General features: G+C 45.3%; 1 protein-coding gene across 1 annotated transcript in view; it reads right to left on the reverse strand.

Annotated features, from left to right (window-relative positions):
• LOC119404816 (FACT complex subunit SPT16) overlaps positions 1-17,913 on the reverse strand; it is a 135,027-nt gene that overhangs the window by 92,169 nt on the left and 24,945 nt on the right. The window contains exons 7-8 of the mRNA XM_037671491.2: positions 15,552-15,703; positions 8,440-8,706 (exon numbers count right to left, since the gene is read on the reverse strand). Of these exons, the coding sequence (XP_037527419.1) occupies positions 8,440-8,706; positions 15,552-15,703 (419 nt within the window). The remainder of the gene's footprint in view (positions 1-8,439; positions 8,707-15,551; positions 15,704-17,913) is intronic.

A 17,913-nucleotide genomic window follows, 5' to 3' on the forward strand; every position in this document is an offset into this window, starting at 1 on the left:
TCCTTTCTCTGAAAACACACAATAGTTTGTATGTGTTATTTCCCAACACACAAGGATATAGTGATTTTTTATGATTCGTAACAGTGGTTTTAGAATTTGGTAAAACTTTGTTGTTAACGAAGACAAACATTATTGTCGACGATGGCGTAATTTTTTTCGCTGTTGTGGCAGCAGGAGCTTTAAAATACGCGAAAGGGAAGTTCGTCTTGCTCCACCCACGCAAACACGCCGAAAGTGTGGGCGTGGAAACGAACTAACCGGAACTACGTCATAGTCGGTAGTTTTGGCAGAGCCGCGCAGCACTGTCGTATCTCTAACCGTGGCCTCCGCGACTAGTTCTGGCTGCGCGCGTTGGTGGAACTGATCGCGAAGGCCATGCTTTAACAGAGCTGATGGCGTCGATGACACGCACATCGAAGATGACGTCATCGCTTTCGCTCAGCAGCACAAGCCCTGCGCTATATTTTTGCCAAGAAATGCTATTTGAGTTCACTTCTGTGAACACTTACATTGGTTTTCGAATTCAGCAGGAATCAAACCATGGTTACACATTCCAAAGTCATTTCTTTGAAAAGTGCTTCAGCTTCCCTTTAAGGGGCCCTACACTCAACTTTTACCCACCGAACTTTGTTTGACAAGAAGTCCCTCATAACTAGAGATGAATGCAAAAAAGAAAAAAGTTATTTAATTTACAAATTGAACATAAAAGAAAACAATAAATTGGCATCCCCTTTTACGTTTCACTCACTCAGCATGTAGTTTGCCCGCTTCCAATCAAAACGTAGCTTACATACATGTGGCTTGCACTGTACCGATACGTTGCAAACTGGCACTCAGAGCTGGCCCGAGCGGTCATGGCAAGCTATCATATTGACTTTTCAAGCAGCTTAGCCAAGCTTGACTATGAAATTAGGTTCACAATAGGGTGTAGACGTCCCCCATGACATGTTCTTAGTTCCCATTAGCAAAAGTATACACCTCAAGATCTGTATTTGCTACTTAAACATGGCGCCTGTGACGTCACATGGCTTTAAAATCAGCTTTATTTTAGAAGTGTGCGAATATTCGAACTTTCGAATCTTTTTAAAATAGTGTTCGCTATTCGATTTGCACCAGATTTGACTATTCGAAGTATTCGAACTTCAAGAAGATAAATAGAGTCGACGTCCAATTTTTCGGACTCCCTATGGACCATGAAATTGTCTGAAAAATCCGACAGTCCAAAAAATCAAATTCATGCTTTTTATTCCGCTCAAGCGGTCAAATCGCCACAGTTACGTCCAAAATAGCTTTAATGCCTCCCAGTACACTTATCTGGCTTTTCGGTACCTGCCACCAACTGCCAATTGCAAATTTGAGTCTCATGATGAGCGCCGCCAATACCAGCAAAGCACAGAATAAATTACGGCCCTCTCGCATGGCACATATGGAAACAATGACACAGAACACAAAGGCTGTGGTGGAATAGTGGATGACTCGTCTGGCTTTCCCTGACGCGTGTGCGCATGCAAGCGATGCGCTACTACACGAAAATCTCCACCAACACACAGCATTTGCTGCTACGTGAAACTATCATTCCTAGTTGTGTGCAGCACATCGCCAACTAAGCTGGTGCCATCACTACCGGGGCGCTTGCTGTCCCATACACATACGTTTGTCATGAAAGTTTTTGTGATGCGCACTCCGTTCCAGAATGCACACAGGCACGGCGATAGCGAGCTGCTTTCGTTCATGCAGGCGACGTGTCTGTGTGCCGCAGTTAATGGCCTCGCACAAAGAGGTGCATGAACAGTGGCACGGCGCGTTTGAGTTGTCGCCTATCAAAACCGTTCAGTGTGCTTACAACTGCCCTAGGCCACATGTACTACTGAGAGTTAGCTAAGGATGCTGATCATAAAGGGTTGTCGGCATTACCGTATACACTTTCGTAAGGGCCGCACTTTTTTTCTCCGCGATTTTCATGGGGTGTGGCCCTTCCATGGAAGTGTGAAATTTTTGTTCAATTTTCAATCCACTTATGGCAAAACCTATTTAATCGTACCATACATACCTAATGATGGGATGCCTGGCGTCTAGCGTCTAGGAAGTTGTCAAAATGAATGGCGGCACAGATCACAGATAACACCGCATGACGAAGCCGCAGGGCAGCTGTTGTCATCTAGTGGCTCCAGCGAAATGCGCCATATGCGAGACGCGACGGCGCTGCCGTTTGCTGGTGAGATTTTCTTCTTCAAAAGGACTGCCAAGTTGGGGGGAGCGGCCCTAACACAAGCGCAGCCCTTAGTCGAGTGTATATGGTAAATCGTACTGGCGCGTTGGCTGCCTGCTGCCATTATGCCTTCGTGCATTTCCGGTGCTTATCCGTAAAGACATCATCACACTGTGCCGCCGTGATAGTGGCCCCTTCGGATTTTGGTAAACATTTAAGCGTTGCGGCAAAGCTAACTTTCGGACACTGCTACGGACGCAAACAGATCGACTCAGAAAGTGCTGGTTCAAACCTACGAGATTTTTTTTTTAATTGTTGAGGTTTAACGTCCCAAAACCACGATTTGAATATGAGAGACGGCGTAGTGGAGGACTCCGGAAATTTTGACCACCTGGTGTCCTTTAACGTGCACCTAAATCTAAATACACGGGCCTCAAGCATTTTCGCCTCCATCGAAAATGCGGCTGCTGCGGCCGGGATACGATCCCGCGACCTTCGGGTCAGTTGACGAGCGCCATAACCATTAGACCACCGTGGCTGGTCAAACCTACGAGATGACAGACGCAGCAGAGGTGGTGGCTCTCATGCAGTTTCGGACCTGAAATTTGGGCAGGAAGTTCAGACGCCAGCGAGTTTCAGCGTCTAAAATTTCAGTCGTTCTTATAATAAACTTCTATGGGGCTTGTCAAGGTGCCGCGAAAGCGTCCGAATTTTCAAGCATGTCTGAAAAATTGGGCGTCCGACAAATCAACACTTGACTGTGTATCTGTGCTTTTCAACTGAATTTGGCCAAAAAATAATATAGTGCCAGGGTACCATGTCCCACATTAAAGAACGTATCAGCGGGGTTCTACTGTAATCAATTCACATTATTCATAAGGCCTAAAAAAACGGATGGGCAAATTCATGCCTATATGCAAGATGTGCATCTTTATCATTGCTAGTGCATATACTGCACAGATTTGGTTTTACAGCAGATATAGGATCTAGCCTACAAAAGTGAAAACAGACTCTCATATCTGGCACGTTCGGGAATTTTAGAGCATCTTATAGATGCGTGGCAATAATGAAGGTTCCTGAAACAAGTTACACCAACTTCTATCTGCGTCCTACAAGATTTCAGCAGATCCTTCGAGAGCAATGACAAAAAACTTTTAAGGCAAGAAAACTTGTGGGATAGCTTTGTATGGACACACACACATCATCTACAAAATATTTACTGCTAATATAGCCTAAAACATATTTAAAATCAAATTTCAAGTGCATGCTGTGCAACTGCAGCGAAACGGACCCCCTTGCAACACTGACACTAACATGGTTCCAATGTAAACAACCTACGACCACCTACATCACATGTTCTGCTGAATGCCATGCGCTCTCTCCCACAGTTGTCAACACAGTACTCACCCGCACACCATGCCGTGCGCTGCAAGTGCACCATTGTTTTGTGTGCTCACGTGGTCAGCTGTGTTAATGCATAACCCTGCTGCATCGCACCTCTCTCAAACCTAAACTGTGACTGAGTGCTACAGAAACGTCTCCAAATCAGGGATGGGCGAATATTCGGACGAACATTAGAGTATTCGAATTTGCTTCTAAACTGTATTGAGCGACAGTCAACAGAAGCATGCTCCGGAAGTTTCAAAAAGACATGCGCAGCCAGCACACACACAGCCAGAAAACGGTGGTTATCGTTTCCCACAACTGCTGTGGACGACGCCGCGGTCGCTAATGACGCGATCACGGCGACGATGAAACTCCAAAAGTACATGCACATCCAACGCTCACCAAGTCAAAGCAATGCTGCCTACCGCAACCTTTGCGGACAAAACCGCGGTAGACGCGATCATAGATAGCAACGACGTAGCTGTAAAAGCACATGCATGGCCAGCGCACACGGGTTGAAAACGGAACTGCCATTTGCCGCTGCGCACGACACCGCGGTCGCAATCAGCGTGATCATCAATAGCGACTACGTAGCTCTGAAAGTATGCGGCTAACACATCGGTAGATTAAAGGCAATGAAGTCAGAAAAAGGCACGAAGCATTCAGGCATTCCTATCGTTCGCTTACAATTATGGTGGAGCGGACTACTGCACTTATAGTCGGGCACAACTTTAGAAGACAGGAAAGGCCCCGCCCAGATGACCGAAGAGCAGCAGCCAATTGCCTCCGCGACTAAAGAAATACATAGTTCTCCGTCGGCGGGGTCATTGGCCGTCAGGCTTATGGCGTCACCTGAAGTGCGCGCCCATTGGTGGAGGCTCGTGTGCATCCGCCTTTGAAGGGAAAATGCCGCTGCCTTCTAAAGTTGTACCCAACTAGTTTTCAGTTGGCCTAAAGCAAAGCTCGATGTGTGCGTTCGCGGTAGCCGGCTGCTCTGTCCCTTATTGATCTGTTCGTGTGTGTCAGAAGTCAGAAAGACATACACTAGTTCTTTCCATGGCAATAAATGTTTTGAGCGTATATTGTGGTTTGTAAATGGTTTTTGCTAGTTTTTTGGCGATAGGAAATTTCGGGTGATACAAAAATTTTCACTCTGTGAGATTCACATCACTGAGTTTCTACTGTATAAACCATTCGAAATTTTGAAGTATTCAAAATTAATGAACATATGTATATTTGAGCACATAAAGCCCCCCCCCATTTTTGCTTTGCAAAGCGGCGCAGCAGCTCTCACTTGCACATCAGAATGCGCGCCCGCGGTGCAGCTGGTTTCGGTTTCGTCCTTCGGGTGGTTATCGCTTCTCGCACCCACAAAGCAAAGCTGATGGCTGTCTGGTTTCTAATCTCTCAAAGGGTGACCGCTTGTGACTCTCTCGTTTATTGATCCCCGGGGCGCGATTACATCTGTTTCCGTGCGGCACTAAATTGCACAAACGACGCTGCCGTGGTTGCGTTTCCTGTTTTGGGGACTCAAAAAAACTAACTTCGTCTTGTTGGCGATAAGACGAAGGAGTACTATAGCTTTTACACACGTTCTGCTTTCTGGACGGGTGCTCAACCATAGTTTTCTTCCGTGTGCTCACCCAACCAGTTTGCTTACGCTATGGAAGTGCGCGCCAGTTGCTCTGCTACTAGTGAGTCGAGCGGCGATTGTTCCGATGCAGACTATTCCCCAAGGGCCGAATCAGAATCTAATTGGATTTCAGTTCATCAGACCTGGATTTTCTGACAAGTTCAGACTCCGATGATCACTCTGTGTGGAGCCGTGCTTCAAGGACTACCACACGCTGAAAAGTTTTTAGTGTTAGAGCACGAACATTTTTTACCGGAAAGGTACTCTGGTGCGCTCATTTTTGTATGTCTGTGAGCTATATTTAAAATTAATACAATGCATAATTTTTATTTATAAAAAATCATAAGTGGGTTTTTTTAGAATTTTGCTTGAAGTTACTACGAAGAAACCATGCGTATGGAACAACAAAAATGATTTTTTTTTGTCACTTTAAGGTCATGAAAAAAATTTTAGACAATTTTTATTTTAAATAGAATCATCTGAAGACTATTTCAGCAATAAAAAATTACACGTTTTTTTACTGCATTTTGTGAAAAAATGTGACCCTCAAAGGGTTAAAATGTAACGTATTGTGCCAGTTATGACTTGCACCCTACTGCTATACAAATCTTGCTACACATTCAAAGTTGCTTCCACTTCACTTTGAACCAAAAAAGTGACATTCACACATGCCTAGTTCCAATTCTTAAAAATATTGTGCAAGTTAGTAGGCTCATGACAAAAATGCTAATTTTTCTTAATATGTAACATATACTATTCGATTCAAAATTATTTGACCAAATCACAGTGATGCTACCGAGGACTTCTGATTTGGAGCAATTTTTGGAGCAGCAAAATTTCCGTTTTGGAGCACTTTGGAGCAGCAAAATTTTCATCTTGGAGCACTTTGGAGCAGATAATTTTGCATCTGGGAGCACTTTGGAGCAGCGAAGTTTACAACCTGGAGTGCAATACAGAAGCATATTGCATTAACATTCAATCACCTTAGTATTATTATGGGGCTCTTATGAAAGCTAGAAATATTTCGATTCATTGCAAATCTCATGGAAAAAATCATCTCAGGAGCATAGGCGTGCGCACAGGGGGAGCGGGGGAGGGGGCGGCCGCCCCCCCCCAATCACCTAAGCGGGGGGGGGGGGGGCAAAATCTGCCCTGTACATTGACCCTTGCGATAACAATTATATGGACACTCTTGGCGGATTTTTGCCGTCGCCGTTGCCGTAATTTTCCGTATAAAGTCCAAATTATTAACATCACCACGCGCATTCTAGCCGCGGGTAAAAGCTCGCGAGCGCTGGCGACGAACGCGGCTGAAGCGGAGATTAAACTATTCGGCCGTCTGTCTCCGTCGCACGGACAGCGCATGAGATAACATCTTCCCGCGTGCGGGCCTGCCGTCGATTGCTCATCAAACAGAGGAAACGCCCCGCCCATCTTTCGTAAGGAGCATGAAGGGATGCCAGGGGAGCCGAAGGGGGGGGGGGCATCGTTCGAAGGGCGCAGGCGCTTGCGCGCGCGCTATGTCGAGGCATCAGGAGATGGCTCGTAAACTTGCTGTGCTCTCAACGCTTACTTCGCGTTTAGAGAACTCAGAGCAAGAAAACGCTTCGGTTCCTGGAGGGGCCATATTCCCTTAAACCAGCGTTTTGTTGAGTTCCGCGAGATCGGATCCAAAAGAGTTAGCTGGTAGTCTTACTTCGTTTCACAATACAATTTTTTGGTATCGCATTCATTGCTTCGCTCTTAAGCGAAACTGAATTTTTTTAACCGTTAGCTATTGTCCCCCGAAAGTGAGGGGCGGACGTGTAACATGGCGTAGCCGCTTCACTGTGGACCGTCAGCGACGGGCCCGCTACTGACAGCTGCGCATTTGCGGCTGCTCCGACCAGGATATATGCTTTTATTAATGAGATGACATTTTTAAAAAGCAAGCAAAAAATTCGAATTGTAACCCTAGCACGTGAGCTCGAAAGAGCAGGGCCTTTTAGGGGGTATTTACCGCAGAGTGATTAAACTCGGACGTGCTCGTATAAGCAATTACGAAAAAGCTGTTCTGGATGAAGATCCATGGATAAAGTATATCTGAGGAAAAGTGTCAACGCGTTTCCACCGTTCGCGTGCTCTTCCATAAACGCGAAGCAAGGAAAATTCGATAATGTCCCATATATCTACTGCGAGCGATCCCAGATTTCATTCCGCGATGTCCGGAAACAGAAGTCACAGACATTTTAGCGGTACTCATGTAGTTATTACTGAACATTACTTTCCTTACGTGCCGTGCGACGCTTGAAACGAGCTATCAGCAGCGTTTCTGGAACAGACGATGTCCGCCGATGAATCGCCGTCGCACTTTCTCGCTACCGATAGGCCTAGACGTCACGAGCCTCTGCGGAGAGCGCGTTTTGCTGTCGAGCCGACTTGCAGAACAGAAGCTGCGTCGGCACCGTGCATGGCATCGTGGATTACTCGGAACGCACGCGCGAGCGCCATTTATTCAGCGGAATAATTCTTGGTCCATGATTGCGACTTTATTGGCAGCCCCAAGATCGAGCTGCACATGTTCTGACGCGGCGGCGGTGCGATTGCCGGTGATAGACGGCCCCAAACCCGAGACTTTGGCGCAGTTTGGCGCAAATTTCGTCCATATTATCAGGATGGCGCAGTAAATACAATTTGGCGCACTTTGGCGCAGTTGGCGCAGGAGTGGAATCACTGAAATCACTATTAGCTTCGAACCTCCATTATTCGCCCATCCCTGCTCCAAATAACTACTGTTGTACGCTCGAAAAGTTCCTAGCTGTGATAAGTGGGTTGGTAGCTATTTATTGCAAAAGAAGAACCAAGGTGTAAATCTTTTGCGACAGTACTCCTTTAATAACTAAATTCTACTCTTTCAGTGGATGGCAAAAATTTCAAAACAAAAAATTCTCTGATCCTCACACAAAGGGTTAATGAACAGTTTTTGACAGCCAAGCAGGCCTCACACTCACAGATTAATTTTTTGGACCCAACAAAGCCAGCAAGCAGGTCTTTCCATCAGAAAAAAATTTATTCTTTTCCGAAACATCACACTGCCCTTTGGTGCAAAACGTCCAAGCTCCCACTTTGTTATGCCAGAACCTCACATGTAACAGCAGTCTCCCAGCCATTGAGCCACTGTAAAGTGTGCTGCCAGAGAGCCAAACCAACTTGACAGAAATGGGAGACTTACCCAACATTCTTGGTCATCTTGTCGGCAAGTTCTTTGTGGTCTTTGTTCACGCGTGCCATTACAGCTGCAAACACATCGCACAGCTTAGCTCCATCTCGAAGTTTCTCAAGAACCACCTCTTCCTCAAGCTGCAATAAGAAGTCATAGAGGTCCTGCTGCTCTTGGCTGGGATTTACCAGCAACGTGCGGACTATGTTCGAGCAGTACGACTTGTAGCGAGCCCCCAATGCACAAGTGATGGCTCCGAAGTGCAATGTATTTTTGTCACTGTGGAAAAGAAACACCAAAGCAAAACATTAATTGTATTATTTCCATTGAAAGATCATGATTCTTTTATAACGAGTTCATCTTTCATAGTGAGAACAATGTTTTAAAAGAAGTCAGAAAAAAAGGAAATCAGTGGTGACACCTATTATGGACAATGAGGCCCTCAAATTTAATTCAGATTTGTGCACTGTTTTTATTTGTTTATTTTTCATTCTGTTCCCGAGTGACTTTGCCAGAGGGTAACAACCTTCCTTTTTTAGAGCTTGTGTTACTAATTTGTAATATGTAGTTAATCTTTAATGAATGTGGTTTTTACTGGCAACAGGAAATTCAAACCTGTGTAAAATTTTTTTGGAAGAGAAGAAAAATGTAGGCAACCTTAGTGTTCCATTTCATTGTCTTAGTGGCGCTAGCCACAAGCACTAGGTTCACTTGCCTGGCTCATACCTGTATATCCAATGCAAACATTAGCCACACATTTCTTTCTTTGCTCATATGCCAATATCGAATGCAGGTATGAGCCACACGAGTTTTCTTTCTTTCTACATGTGGCTCAAACACGGATGTACCTGGCTCATACTTGCCTATCCAATTCAAGTGTTATTGTTTATCATGGTGTAGCTGACAAGCATGTCATGTTATTGGTGTCACGACCTATCAGCCATGCTAGTCATACACTCGCGCTCTTCCACGCTAATTTTGGTATTTTATTGCGATAGCAATTATATACAGGGTGTCTCCAGATAAGATCGAACACGAGGTCCCGGTCACCATTCCCGATTGTGATGAAATTTACTGTAGGTCTAGGCATTACACCCAGAACAATGGTTTCGCAGTTTTGCGAAAAAAAAATTTGTTCGCCAGAGAAAAAAATATAAATTTTGGCCGCAAAAAACGCTTTCCCACCAATTTCGCGATTTCTGAATTTTGAGCGCACCAAGGAAAAAAACGGTGCACCTCTTCGTCACAGTATTTATTCCCCTTAAAGAACAAGTGAAATGCAATCTTATGAGTGTATTATTTCCCTTGCTTGTTGAAGCACATTTGAAGAAAAAAATCACAAACTTGGCAAATCGCACAAAATACCTCTATTTCAGGAATTTATTGCTGCAAGCAAGTTAAAGTGAGGATAATGAAAATCGGTACATATTAACTTTGATACTTGCGCTCTCTTTTAAAATAATTTGCTTGGTTTTATCACGCTCCGTTTTACTCAATAATTGGGCTGAAACGTAAGTGATTTGCCAAAAACGCCGACCTTTGAAAATGATTTCCTCAAAAAGGCCATTTTTAATATTTTTTAAAATCCCTCTAATTGAAGTCAAGGACGTCATCTACCATTGTGCAGAAAAAAACGTTGCATTATTTTGGTTGCTAACAAGTTATAGTGCGTCAAATATGACCATGCCAGCCTAGCGGCCGCGTCGTTTGTTATGGGCTGAAACTCTGATGTAAGTTGCTAAAAATACTTGTACGTGACATAATCACAAATCAGCAGCTCCACACCAACAAATGCGTATCCCGGTCACGGAGAAAGAGGTATTTGAGGAGGAGAATCTCTCGGCCGCGGCAGCGCGCGAGGGCGGCGCGATAGCGTCACGGCGGAATGCGGTTACGCCGAAGCACGACAGATGACGCTTTCGGCCTGTTGCCATCTTTTACATGCTCTTCTATGGGCGCGACGCATAAAAATCGTGATAGCGCCTCATACATTATAAAATTTCTAAGATTTCTGTCTGTAACATCAATAGGTAGATATGACAGATACTTTAGCTGGAGTTACTAATCGATATTGCCAGAATTATAGACCGTACAGCGCTTGAAACGAACTGCTAGTAGCGGCCCATGAGCAGACGACGTCTGCCGCATGCGTAGGTGGCCTTGGCAGGGAAAGTTCCCTTGGCGATTTGCTGTTTTTTTTTTTTCTCTCTTTAGCGCTCTCAGTGGCTTCCGCGCGTTGCGCCGGCGGAGCCGACTCCTCGATGTTTGCGCGCGCTTTTCACGCCGCAAAAAAGGAGAGTGCTTTGCAGATTTCGACCAGTGCTACTTCAGGACGGGGCGGAAATGTGTCGTGCCGAACTGCAGCAGTGGGTACGCGTCCTGCAAGGAGAAGGTAATTACCTTCAAAGTTCCTAGAGACCCTGTGAGGTTGGAAGCGTGGGCTCGCGCCATACCAAGAAATGACCGACAGCTGACGCCTCGTGACTACGTTTGCGAGAAGCACGTCTCGGACAGTGACATAGACAGGCGGCGCTATTATGGAGAACTTGGTGGCGAAGTTCTCCTTGACAAACCGAAACGGCCAGTGTTGTTTCGAGACGCCGTGCCCTCAATCTTTCCGCGCGCTGTCCCAGGTACTTGTCTGCTGTTCTCAAAAAAAAAAAAAAAAAAGACAATGTGAAATTTCAACCACCTGGGGTTTTGTAACGTGCACCTAAATGTAAGCACACGGGCCTTTAGCATTTCGCCTCCATCTAAATGCGGCCGCCGCAACAACCTAAATCTGAATTGATGGCATATAGGGTAAGTCCCATCATTCGTTGAAATAAATTATACCTAACTCATTGAGTTGACGTTATCAAAAATTATAGATTTCAGGTTGTACAAAATATATCACGCTGGTAATTTTCCTGTATGTGACGCCATTTTTCTCGTTAATTTACCGCAAAAACTTGGAGTGCGCTTGAGCTTCGCCTTTGAGAGTAGAACGCGATAGCGTAATCGGGCCCTGTGCGCATCGCCTTCTCAATTGCTAGCCTCGCCGACACCAACGCCGACACCGGTATTTCTGCGAAACGGGCTCGTTAACGCTGTCGCGTTAAAACACATCCATTCGGGCGCGAACGGCGAATCGGTGACAAATGGCCTTGAACCGACGAGCTTCGTCGGAGAGCGCGGTGAGAGGGACGCGCGCATTTTTCCTTCTCCGCTGGCGGACTCTCACGACAGAGGGCGCGGGAGCGCTGTGCCCGATTTCGTGACTTTATTAGGGCGCCCGAGCGAGCGCAGTTTCGCCTCCTCAAGAATTCTTGCTCCGTGATCCCGGTGTCATGGTTAAGCAAGCTTTGTTGTGGGATCAGCCGCTTGACAAACCCGCAGCAGCGGCCGCTCGATGCTGCGGTCACTCACATTACATGAGTACCACTTCGACTGCGGATGAGCTCCGCTTGCGCGCCAAACTACGCTGAGAGGACAAACGAGAGAAGGAATGCATCACTGTGAAAGTTAAAGGCCGTTAAGTGCCAACAAATGTCATAATATGCAACGAACTCTGCCGGCGATTTCCCAGTGAGCGCCTCCAGAAGTGCGCTCATGTGTTGCTTTCTCTCTTCGGATGGCCTAAATATAATTAGGTTCATTCTATGAGCAAGATATGGCACAAAAGAAAGCCATTGACATCTAAAGAAAGCTGTCATACGTGCTTCCGATGGTCGAGCAACTCAAACTGAAGTTGTTCATCTCGTGCCAGAACACTTGTGTCAGCCGGCTGTGAAAAGAAGTGTGTCGAAGTCCATTACTTCGTTAAAGAAGCCCTTTTACAATACTGTATTGTTGGGCGTCCGCAGATAGAATATTCAACACAAGTCGAGCGTTTATCACGATATTATGTGGCTTTGGGCATAACAGCAGGGAAAAAAATGCATCCGTGCTGTATTGAAGGCGCTCACTGGGAAATTGCCGGCAAAGTTTTCGTTGCATATTATGACATTTGTTGGCACTTAACGGCCTTGAACTTTCACAGTGATGCATTCCTTCTCTCGTTTGTCCCCTGAGCGTGGTTTGGCGCGCAAGCGGAGCTCATCCACAGTCGAAGCGGTACTCATGTAATGTGAGTGCCCGCAGCATCGAGCGGCCGCTGCTGCGGGTGTGTCAAGCGGCTGATCCCAAGAAAAAGCTTGCTTAACCATGACACCGGGCTGCACATTTGTTGGTGTGGAGCTGCTTATTTATGATTATGTCACGCACAAATATTCTTAGCAACTTATATCCGAGTTTCAGCCCATAACGAACGACGCGGCCGCTAGGCTGGCATGGTCACATTTGACGCACTATAACTTGTAAGCAACCAAAATAATGCAACGTTTTTTTCTGCACAATGGTAGATGACGTCCTTGACTTCAATCAGAGGGATTTTAAAAAAAATTAAAAATGGCCTTTTTGAGAAAATTATTTCCAAAGTTCAGCGTTTTTGGTAAATCACTTACGTTTCAGCCCAATCGAGTAAAACGGAGCGCGATAAAACCACGCAAATTATTTTAAAAGAGAGCGAAAGTATCAAAGTCAATATATACCGATTTTCATTATCATCACTTTAACTTGCTTGCAGCAATAAATTCTTGAAATAGAGGTATTTTGTGCGATTTGCCAAGCTTGTGATTTTTTTCTTCAAAAGTGCTTCAACAAGCAAGGGAAATAATAGACTCATAAGATTGTATTTCACTTGTTTTTTAAGGGGAATAAATATTGTGACGAAGAAGTGCACCGTTTTTTCCCTAGGTGCGCTCAAAATTCAGAAATCGGGAAATTAGCGGAAAAGCATTTTTTGCGGCCAAAAGTTGTATATTTTTTTTTCAGGCGAACAAAATTTTTTTCCGCAAAACTAACTGCGAAACCATTGTTCTGGGTGTAATGCCTAGACCTACAGTAAATTTCATCACAATCGGGAATGGTGACCGGGACCTCGTGTTCGATCTTATCTGGACACACCCTACACATTCTTGGCTGGTTTTTGCCGCCGCCGTTATGTTTCATATACAGTAGAACCCCGCTGATACGTTTTTGAAGGGACCGTAGGAAATAAACGTAAGAGACGGGAAACGTAAGAGCCGAAAAACAGGAAAAACGGCAAAATATTTAGTGGTACAGAATTTTATTTCAATTCTTACGAGCAGCACGAAAATTGGCGCGCTCAGCCGCGATCTAGTCGATGGATAGAAACGCGGAGCTTAGGACGGCCTTATCCACAGAAATGTAATCAACGTATGTGATTTTTTTAACACCAACAGCTGTAGGCATGAAAGAACTAAGCACACGCAATCACGACCGGTGCGGCGAGTCCGACTGCGAACCGCGCGCACGACCATGCGAGCTCCAACCAGCTCGAACTCCTCCCGTTCTCCGACAAATAACGATGATGATGAGTCTACGCCAACGCGATGGCAGAAGTGAATGCCAATCTCGAAGGCCTTGCTTTCGCAAGCAATTACGTCATACACGCCATGTTTGTGCAATGCAAATCTCAGAGGCTATGCTTTTGTCAATAGTAAATGCCAATCTCGAAGGCCTTGCTTTCGCGAGCAGTTACGTCATAGACGCCATCTTTGCAATTTGAATCTCGAAGGCCATGCTTTTGTTTGCATCAATTGAAAGATTCTGTTGCTTGCGCCTCTCATGCGGCTAATATTACGGTCAAACGAGGCCAAGCTGCGTGAAAATGCGCCATGGCCGCTCTCTTTGGTAGTCACTCGGTCGGCTCCGGGCGCACTTCGCGACGTATCATACGGGAACGGTCCGACAGTTACGACCTAACAGCGGGGTTCCCAATACATTGTATCCTATGGGAGCTATGCCGGGACCGGCGGAAAACGACGTAACAGCCGGGAAAACGCAGCAGTGAGGAACGTAACAGCGGGGTTCTACTGTATATATAAAGGCCACAAAGAACAGTAATTCAGAAAATGTTTTTCCGAAGCGAGGATTCGAATGTGCGACCCTTCGCTCTGCAATGCGCAGTGTTAGATGACTCGGCCGCGGAGAGTAAGTCTTTCAGTACAGTAACGACAAGCTATATATATACACCATTTACTGCTGGCGGTATGCAGAGCTCGGAAGCGCTTCAGCATGTTTTCTTGATCACCAGCGAGATGGCGCGAAGGGCATGCTTTAAGGGTTGTCGCCACACTCATTGCAATGTGCATGCGCCTGTTACCTGTACCAGCTGTACTTTGGCCTACAGGGTCTGCTCACCTGTGTGTGCACGCTTATCTCATGATGGGGGCGGTTTGTATGTCTTGTGCTTTCACCACAATGTTTCACCACAAGTCATAGAGTGCACGAAGGTCGCTTCGCTTGCTGCAGCGGCCGCGTTTGCGAAAGGAGTGCACTGCTCAAACACAAAGTGACAACTGTGACAGATGTTAGTTTTGCGCTCGTCTTGTGTATACTTGTGCGTTTGTTTTGTCTGTCCTTCTTTGTGTTTGAGCACCACGCTTAAGTGTTGAGCTGGGACAGTCAGTTCACGCTCGCGTTGTGTGTGCTCATTTCATGTGTCCTTTGTGCTTGAGCATCGGGCTGGAAGTTTCAAGCTGCTTGCCGTTCTTCGAGTTACATTCCAGTTTGTTGCTATCGCATTCATTGCTTCGCCGTTGTGACGAAACTGACTTTTTTCAGGTTTTTTCTTATTTTTGTAACAATTATTCTATGGTTGATTTCAGTGCAAGGAACATAACTCGCTAGGTACTGGCGGCATAAAAAAATGTCTTTGTTGTCCTCTGGGATATCGTCTGTTAAGAAACCATCAAAACAAATTTCAGCTTCCTGCTAAGTCTTGGAATTTCTCCAGGCTTTTCCTCAGGAACATGTATGAACCACCCAGTTATGTCGCTGTAACTGGAACTTATTTAATAAGCACAGCTTCATGAAACCCTGAAGTTTTATTTTAGGGCTGACAACATACCCTGAAAGTTTGATCCGCATATCTTTAAAAATAAAGAAGTTGGGCCTCCAGGGTAGCCTCCCACTTCAATCACATGTAAAGCTTCTTCCTTCCCAGGCACATGAAGTCACTTTAGGCTAGAGAGTGGCACAGATTTCTTTCAGTGAAGCATTTATGCCCCTATACCAACCTGACCACGCTGAACTTGAGGTTGTAGTTGCCGCCAGACTGAATGATAGCTGGGTAACAGGAGTCCACTTGAGATGGATCCACACCCCCTAAATACTTCTTCTCCTGAAAAGCCTGATCCACACCTTCAGCAAGCTTGCAGTGCTTTACTTTCTGAAATCATTGAAAGAATAATTATCAATAAAAGAATAATTCCGAGCTGCTTAGAGCAACAACTGTAATACAGTGGACTTTCCTTAAAGTGGTCATGAAGCACCTCTTGGGCTTGTTGAAAAAAAAACATCCTGCGGAAAGCTAACACTGCTATGAACTGCTCAGCCAAATATTGCAGTCATGCGTGCCGCGTAAAGGCTACAAGCGGAGCGCGAAGTTGCTGCTTTCTCAGGCGCCCTCTTTTCAAACAGAGGCCGGTTTTCACTCTCATCGGTGGGTGGGGCACTTGTCAGTTGACGTCGCGTATCCTCATTGGCCGATAGCAGACATAAATCGAGAGCGGCGTTCGGATCAGATGCGCTTCTTGCCATAGGGTGCCGCCACTTGCCAGCGCCGCACTCCTCAGTCTGCTAACTTTACACTGTAGCCACACTTGCGCACGCGAATCACAGTGGGAGAGTGATCGCGTTCCATGACGCCTGCTGACGTAACTTCTATCCCCCGTGCGATCCCTCCCTGTGTAGCTTCCAGTGCGCTCGTCGGGACAAGAAAAGAGAGAAAGCGCTGAGAGCGTGCGCCAAACCCCCGTAACTCCGTTCGTTCTTGACGGATTCGAGAAATTTTTGCGGCAATCGATTTGGGAGGCAGTAAACTCCGATAATGAGGTCATTAGATCATTACTTGAAAGAGTGGTTCATGACCCCTTTAAAGAGGCCCTAGAACACTTTTTAACCCCTTAAAGGCTTATGACGAGCTGAGCTCGTCATGAGAAATTGTCACTTTTCCTGGCTACGGGCCTGGGTATTACATGACGGTGCGAAATATGATGAATAAAGCATTTTTATAAGGTGTAAAACATTTTCGCAAGTTCTTTTCTGTTTTCAACATGTTCCTGAACCATTTCATGTCGTAAAAATTTGGCAATTTTGGAACACTTTTTTGTAATTAAATCGGCACTTAAGGGGTTAAACAACAATCTTTTCTGTGGGTTGCATAGACTGGTGGCTGGGAATAACTTTACCATAGGTCAGAGCACTAATATCAATAGATTTATTATTTTGATCAGAGAATGACGTGACTACATCACTGCCGAATGCATCAATATGTAGTGGCGCACACAAGAACTGCTGCAGGAAGAAATGACAGCAGAGAGCGCAGGACTATGATTAGATAAATGTAATGTTAGAGGTGATCGTAGCATTGCATAGAAAAAGATAGTTGGGTTTTGCGAGCATCACGGCAGAAGCAGCCAATTGGAGGCCTCGAATTAACTTCAAACGTGTCCTTTTTGTACGCTTTTTACTGAATGGAGGAGCTAGCTGAAACGGAGAACTTGCCGAGCAGTAATTTTGAAAAATCGCAGTTTCTTTTTTGCTATTTGCGCAATTTTTGCCAAGTCGGCAGACGTAAAATGTTTTTATAGCACTCCTACATAGTTTTCAGTGAAGATATTTTGGAACCAGATAGAAAAAGGGCTACAGAAACTGAAAATGTAATTTTCCGAAAATTGCATTTTTTTTTGGTCCCCCGTTAAGTGTAAGACCACGTTTGTGACTTGTAGTTCTCTCCAGTTATGACAGTACTTAGATTTTACACATTCCCTTTACAACAGACCAAAATCCTCCTCACTGTGAAGGTCTGTTGTAATGAGGTTATACTGTAACACACTTTTAAACTTCAAAAAAATTAATAATTTTAATGCAGGTAACACGTACAGGCTGTTTCACACTTAGGGGAAAACTTGGAGCACATTGCAACGTGCTTCAAGTTTTCCCCTGAGTGTGAAACAGCCTGTACATTTAGTCTTTAAGTGTGGCTTCACGGCAGTGTGCATTTCCCCTCGTTGGGTGGTTTCATGGCATTGTGGTACCACGCTGCAGCGAAGCCACCTTTTCAGGTGGGCTGCTTGAGGTAAAATCCATTCACTCGTCCATTTCGAATAGTTCGAAATTTCAGAAATCTTATATTCATGTCAAAGCAAACTCAAATACTGAAATATTCGTGTGAATATCTCAAGCACTCAAATACTTGCCCATGCCTAGTAATACACTGCTTCCTCGAATATTCGAATACAGTAGACTCCCGTTAAGACGAACTCGAAGGGACCGCGGTCACCTGTTCGTCTTATCAGGAGTTCGGCTTATCAGAAGTGCCCCCAAAGAGAGACATGCTAACATGCCAAGTGCATCCAAATATGTTACTTGAAAACA

This window comes from Rhipicephalus sanguineus, chromosome 1 (assembly GCF_013339695.2).
Source record: "Rhipicephalus sanguineus isolate Rsan-2018 chromosome 1, BIME_Rsan_1.4, whole genome shotgun sequence".
Taxonomy (NCBI): domain Eukaryota; kingdom Metazoa; phylum Arthropoda; class Arachnida; order Ixodida; family Ixodidae; genus Rhipicephalus; species Rhipicephalus sanguineus.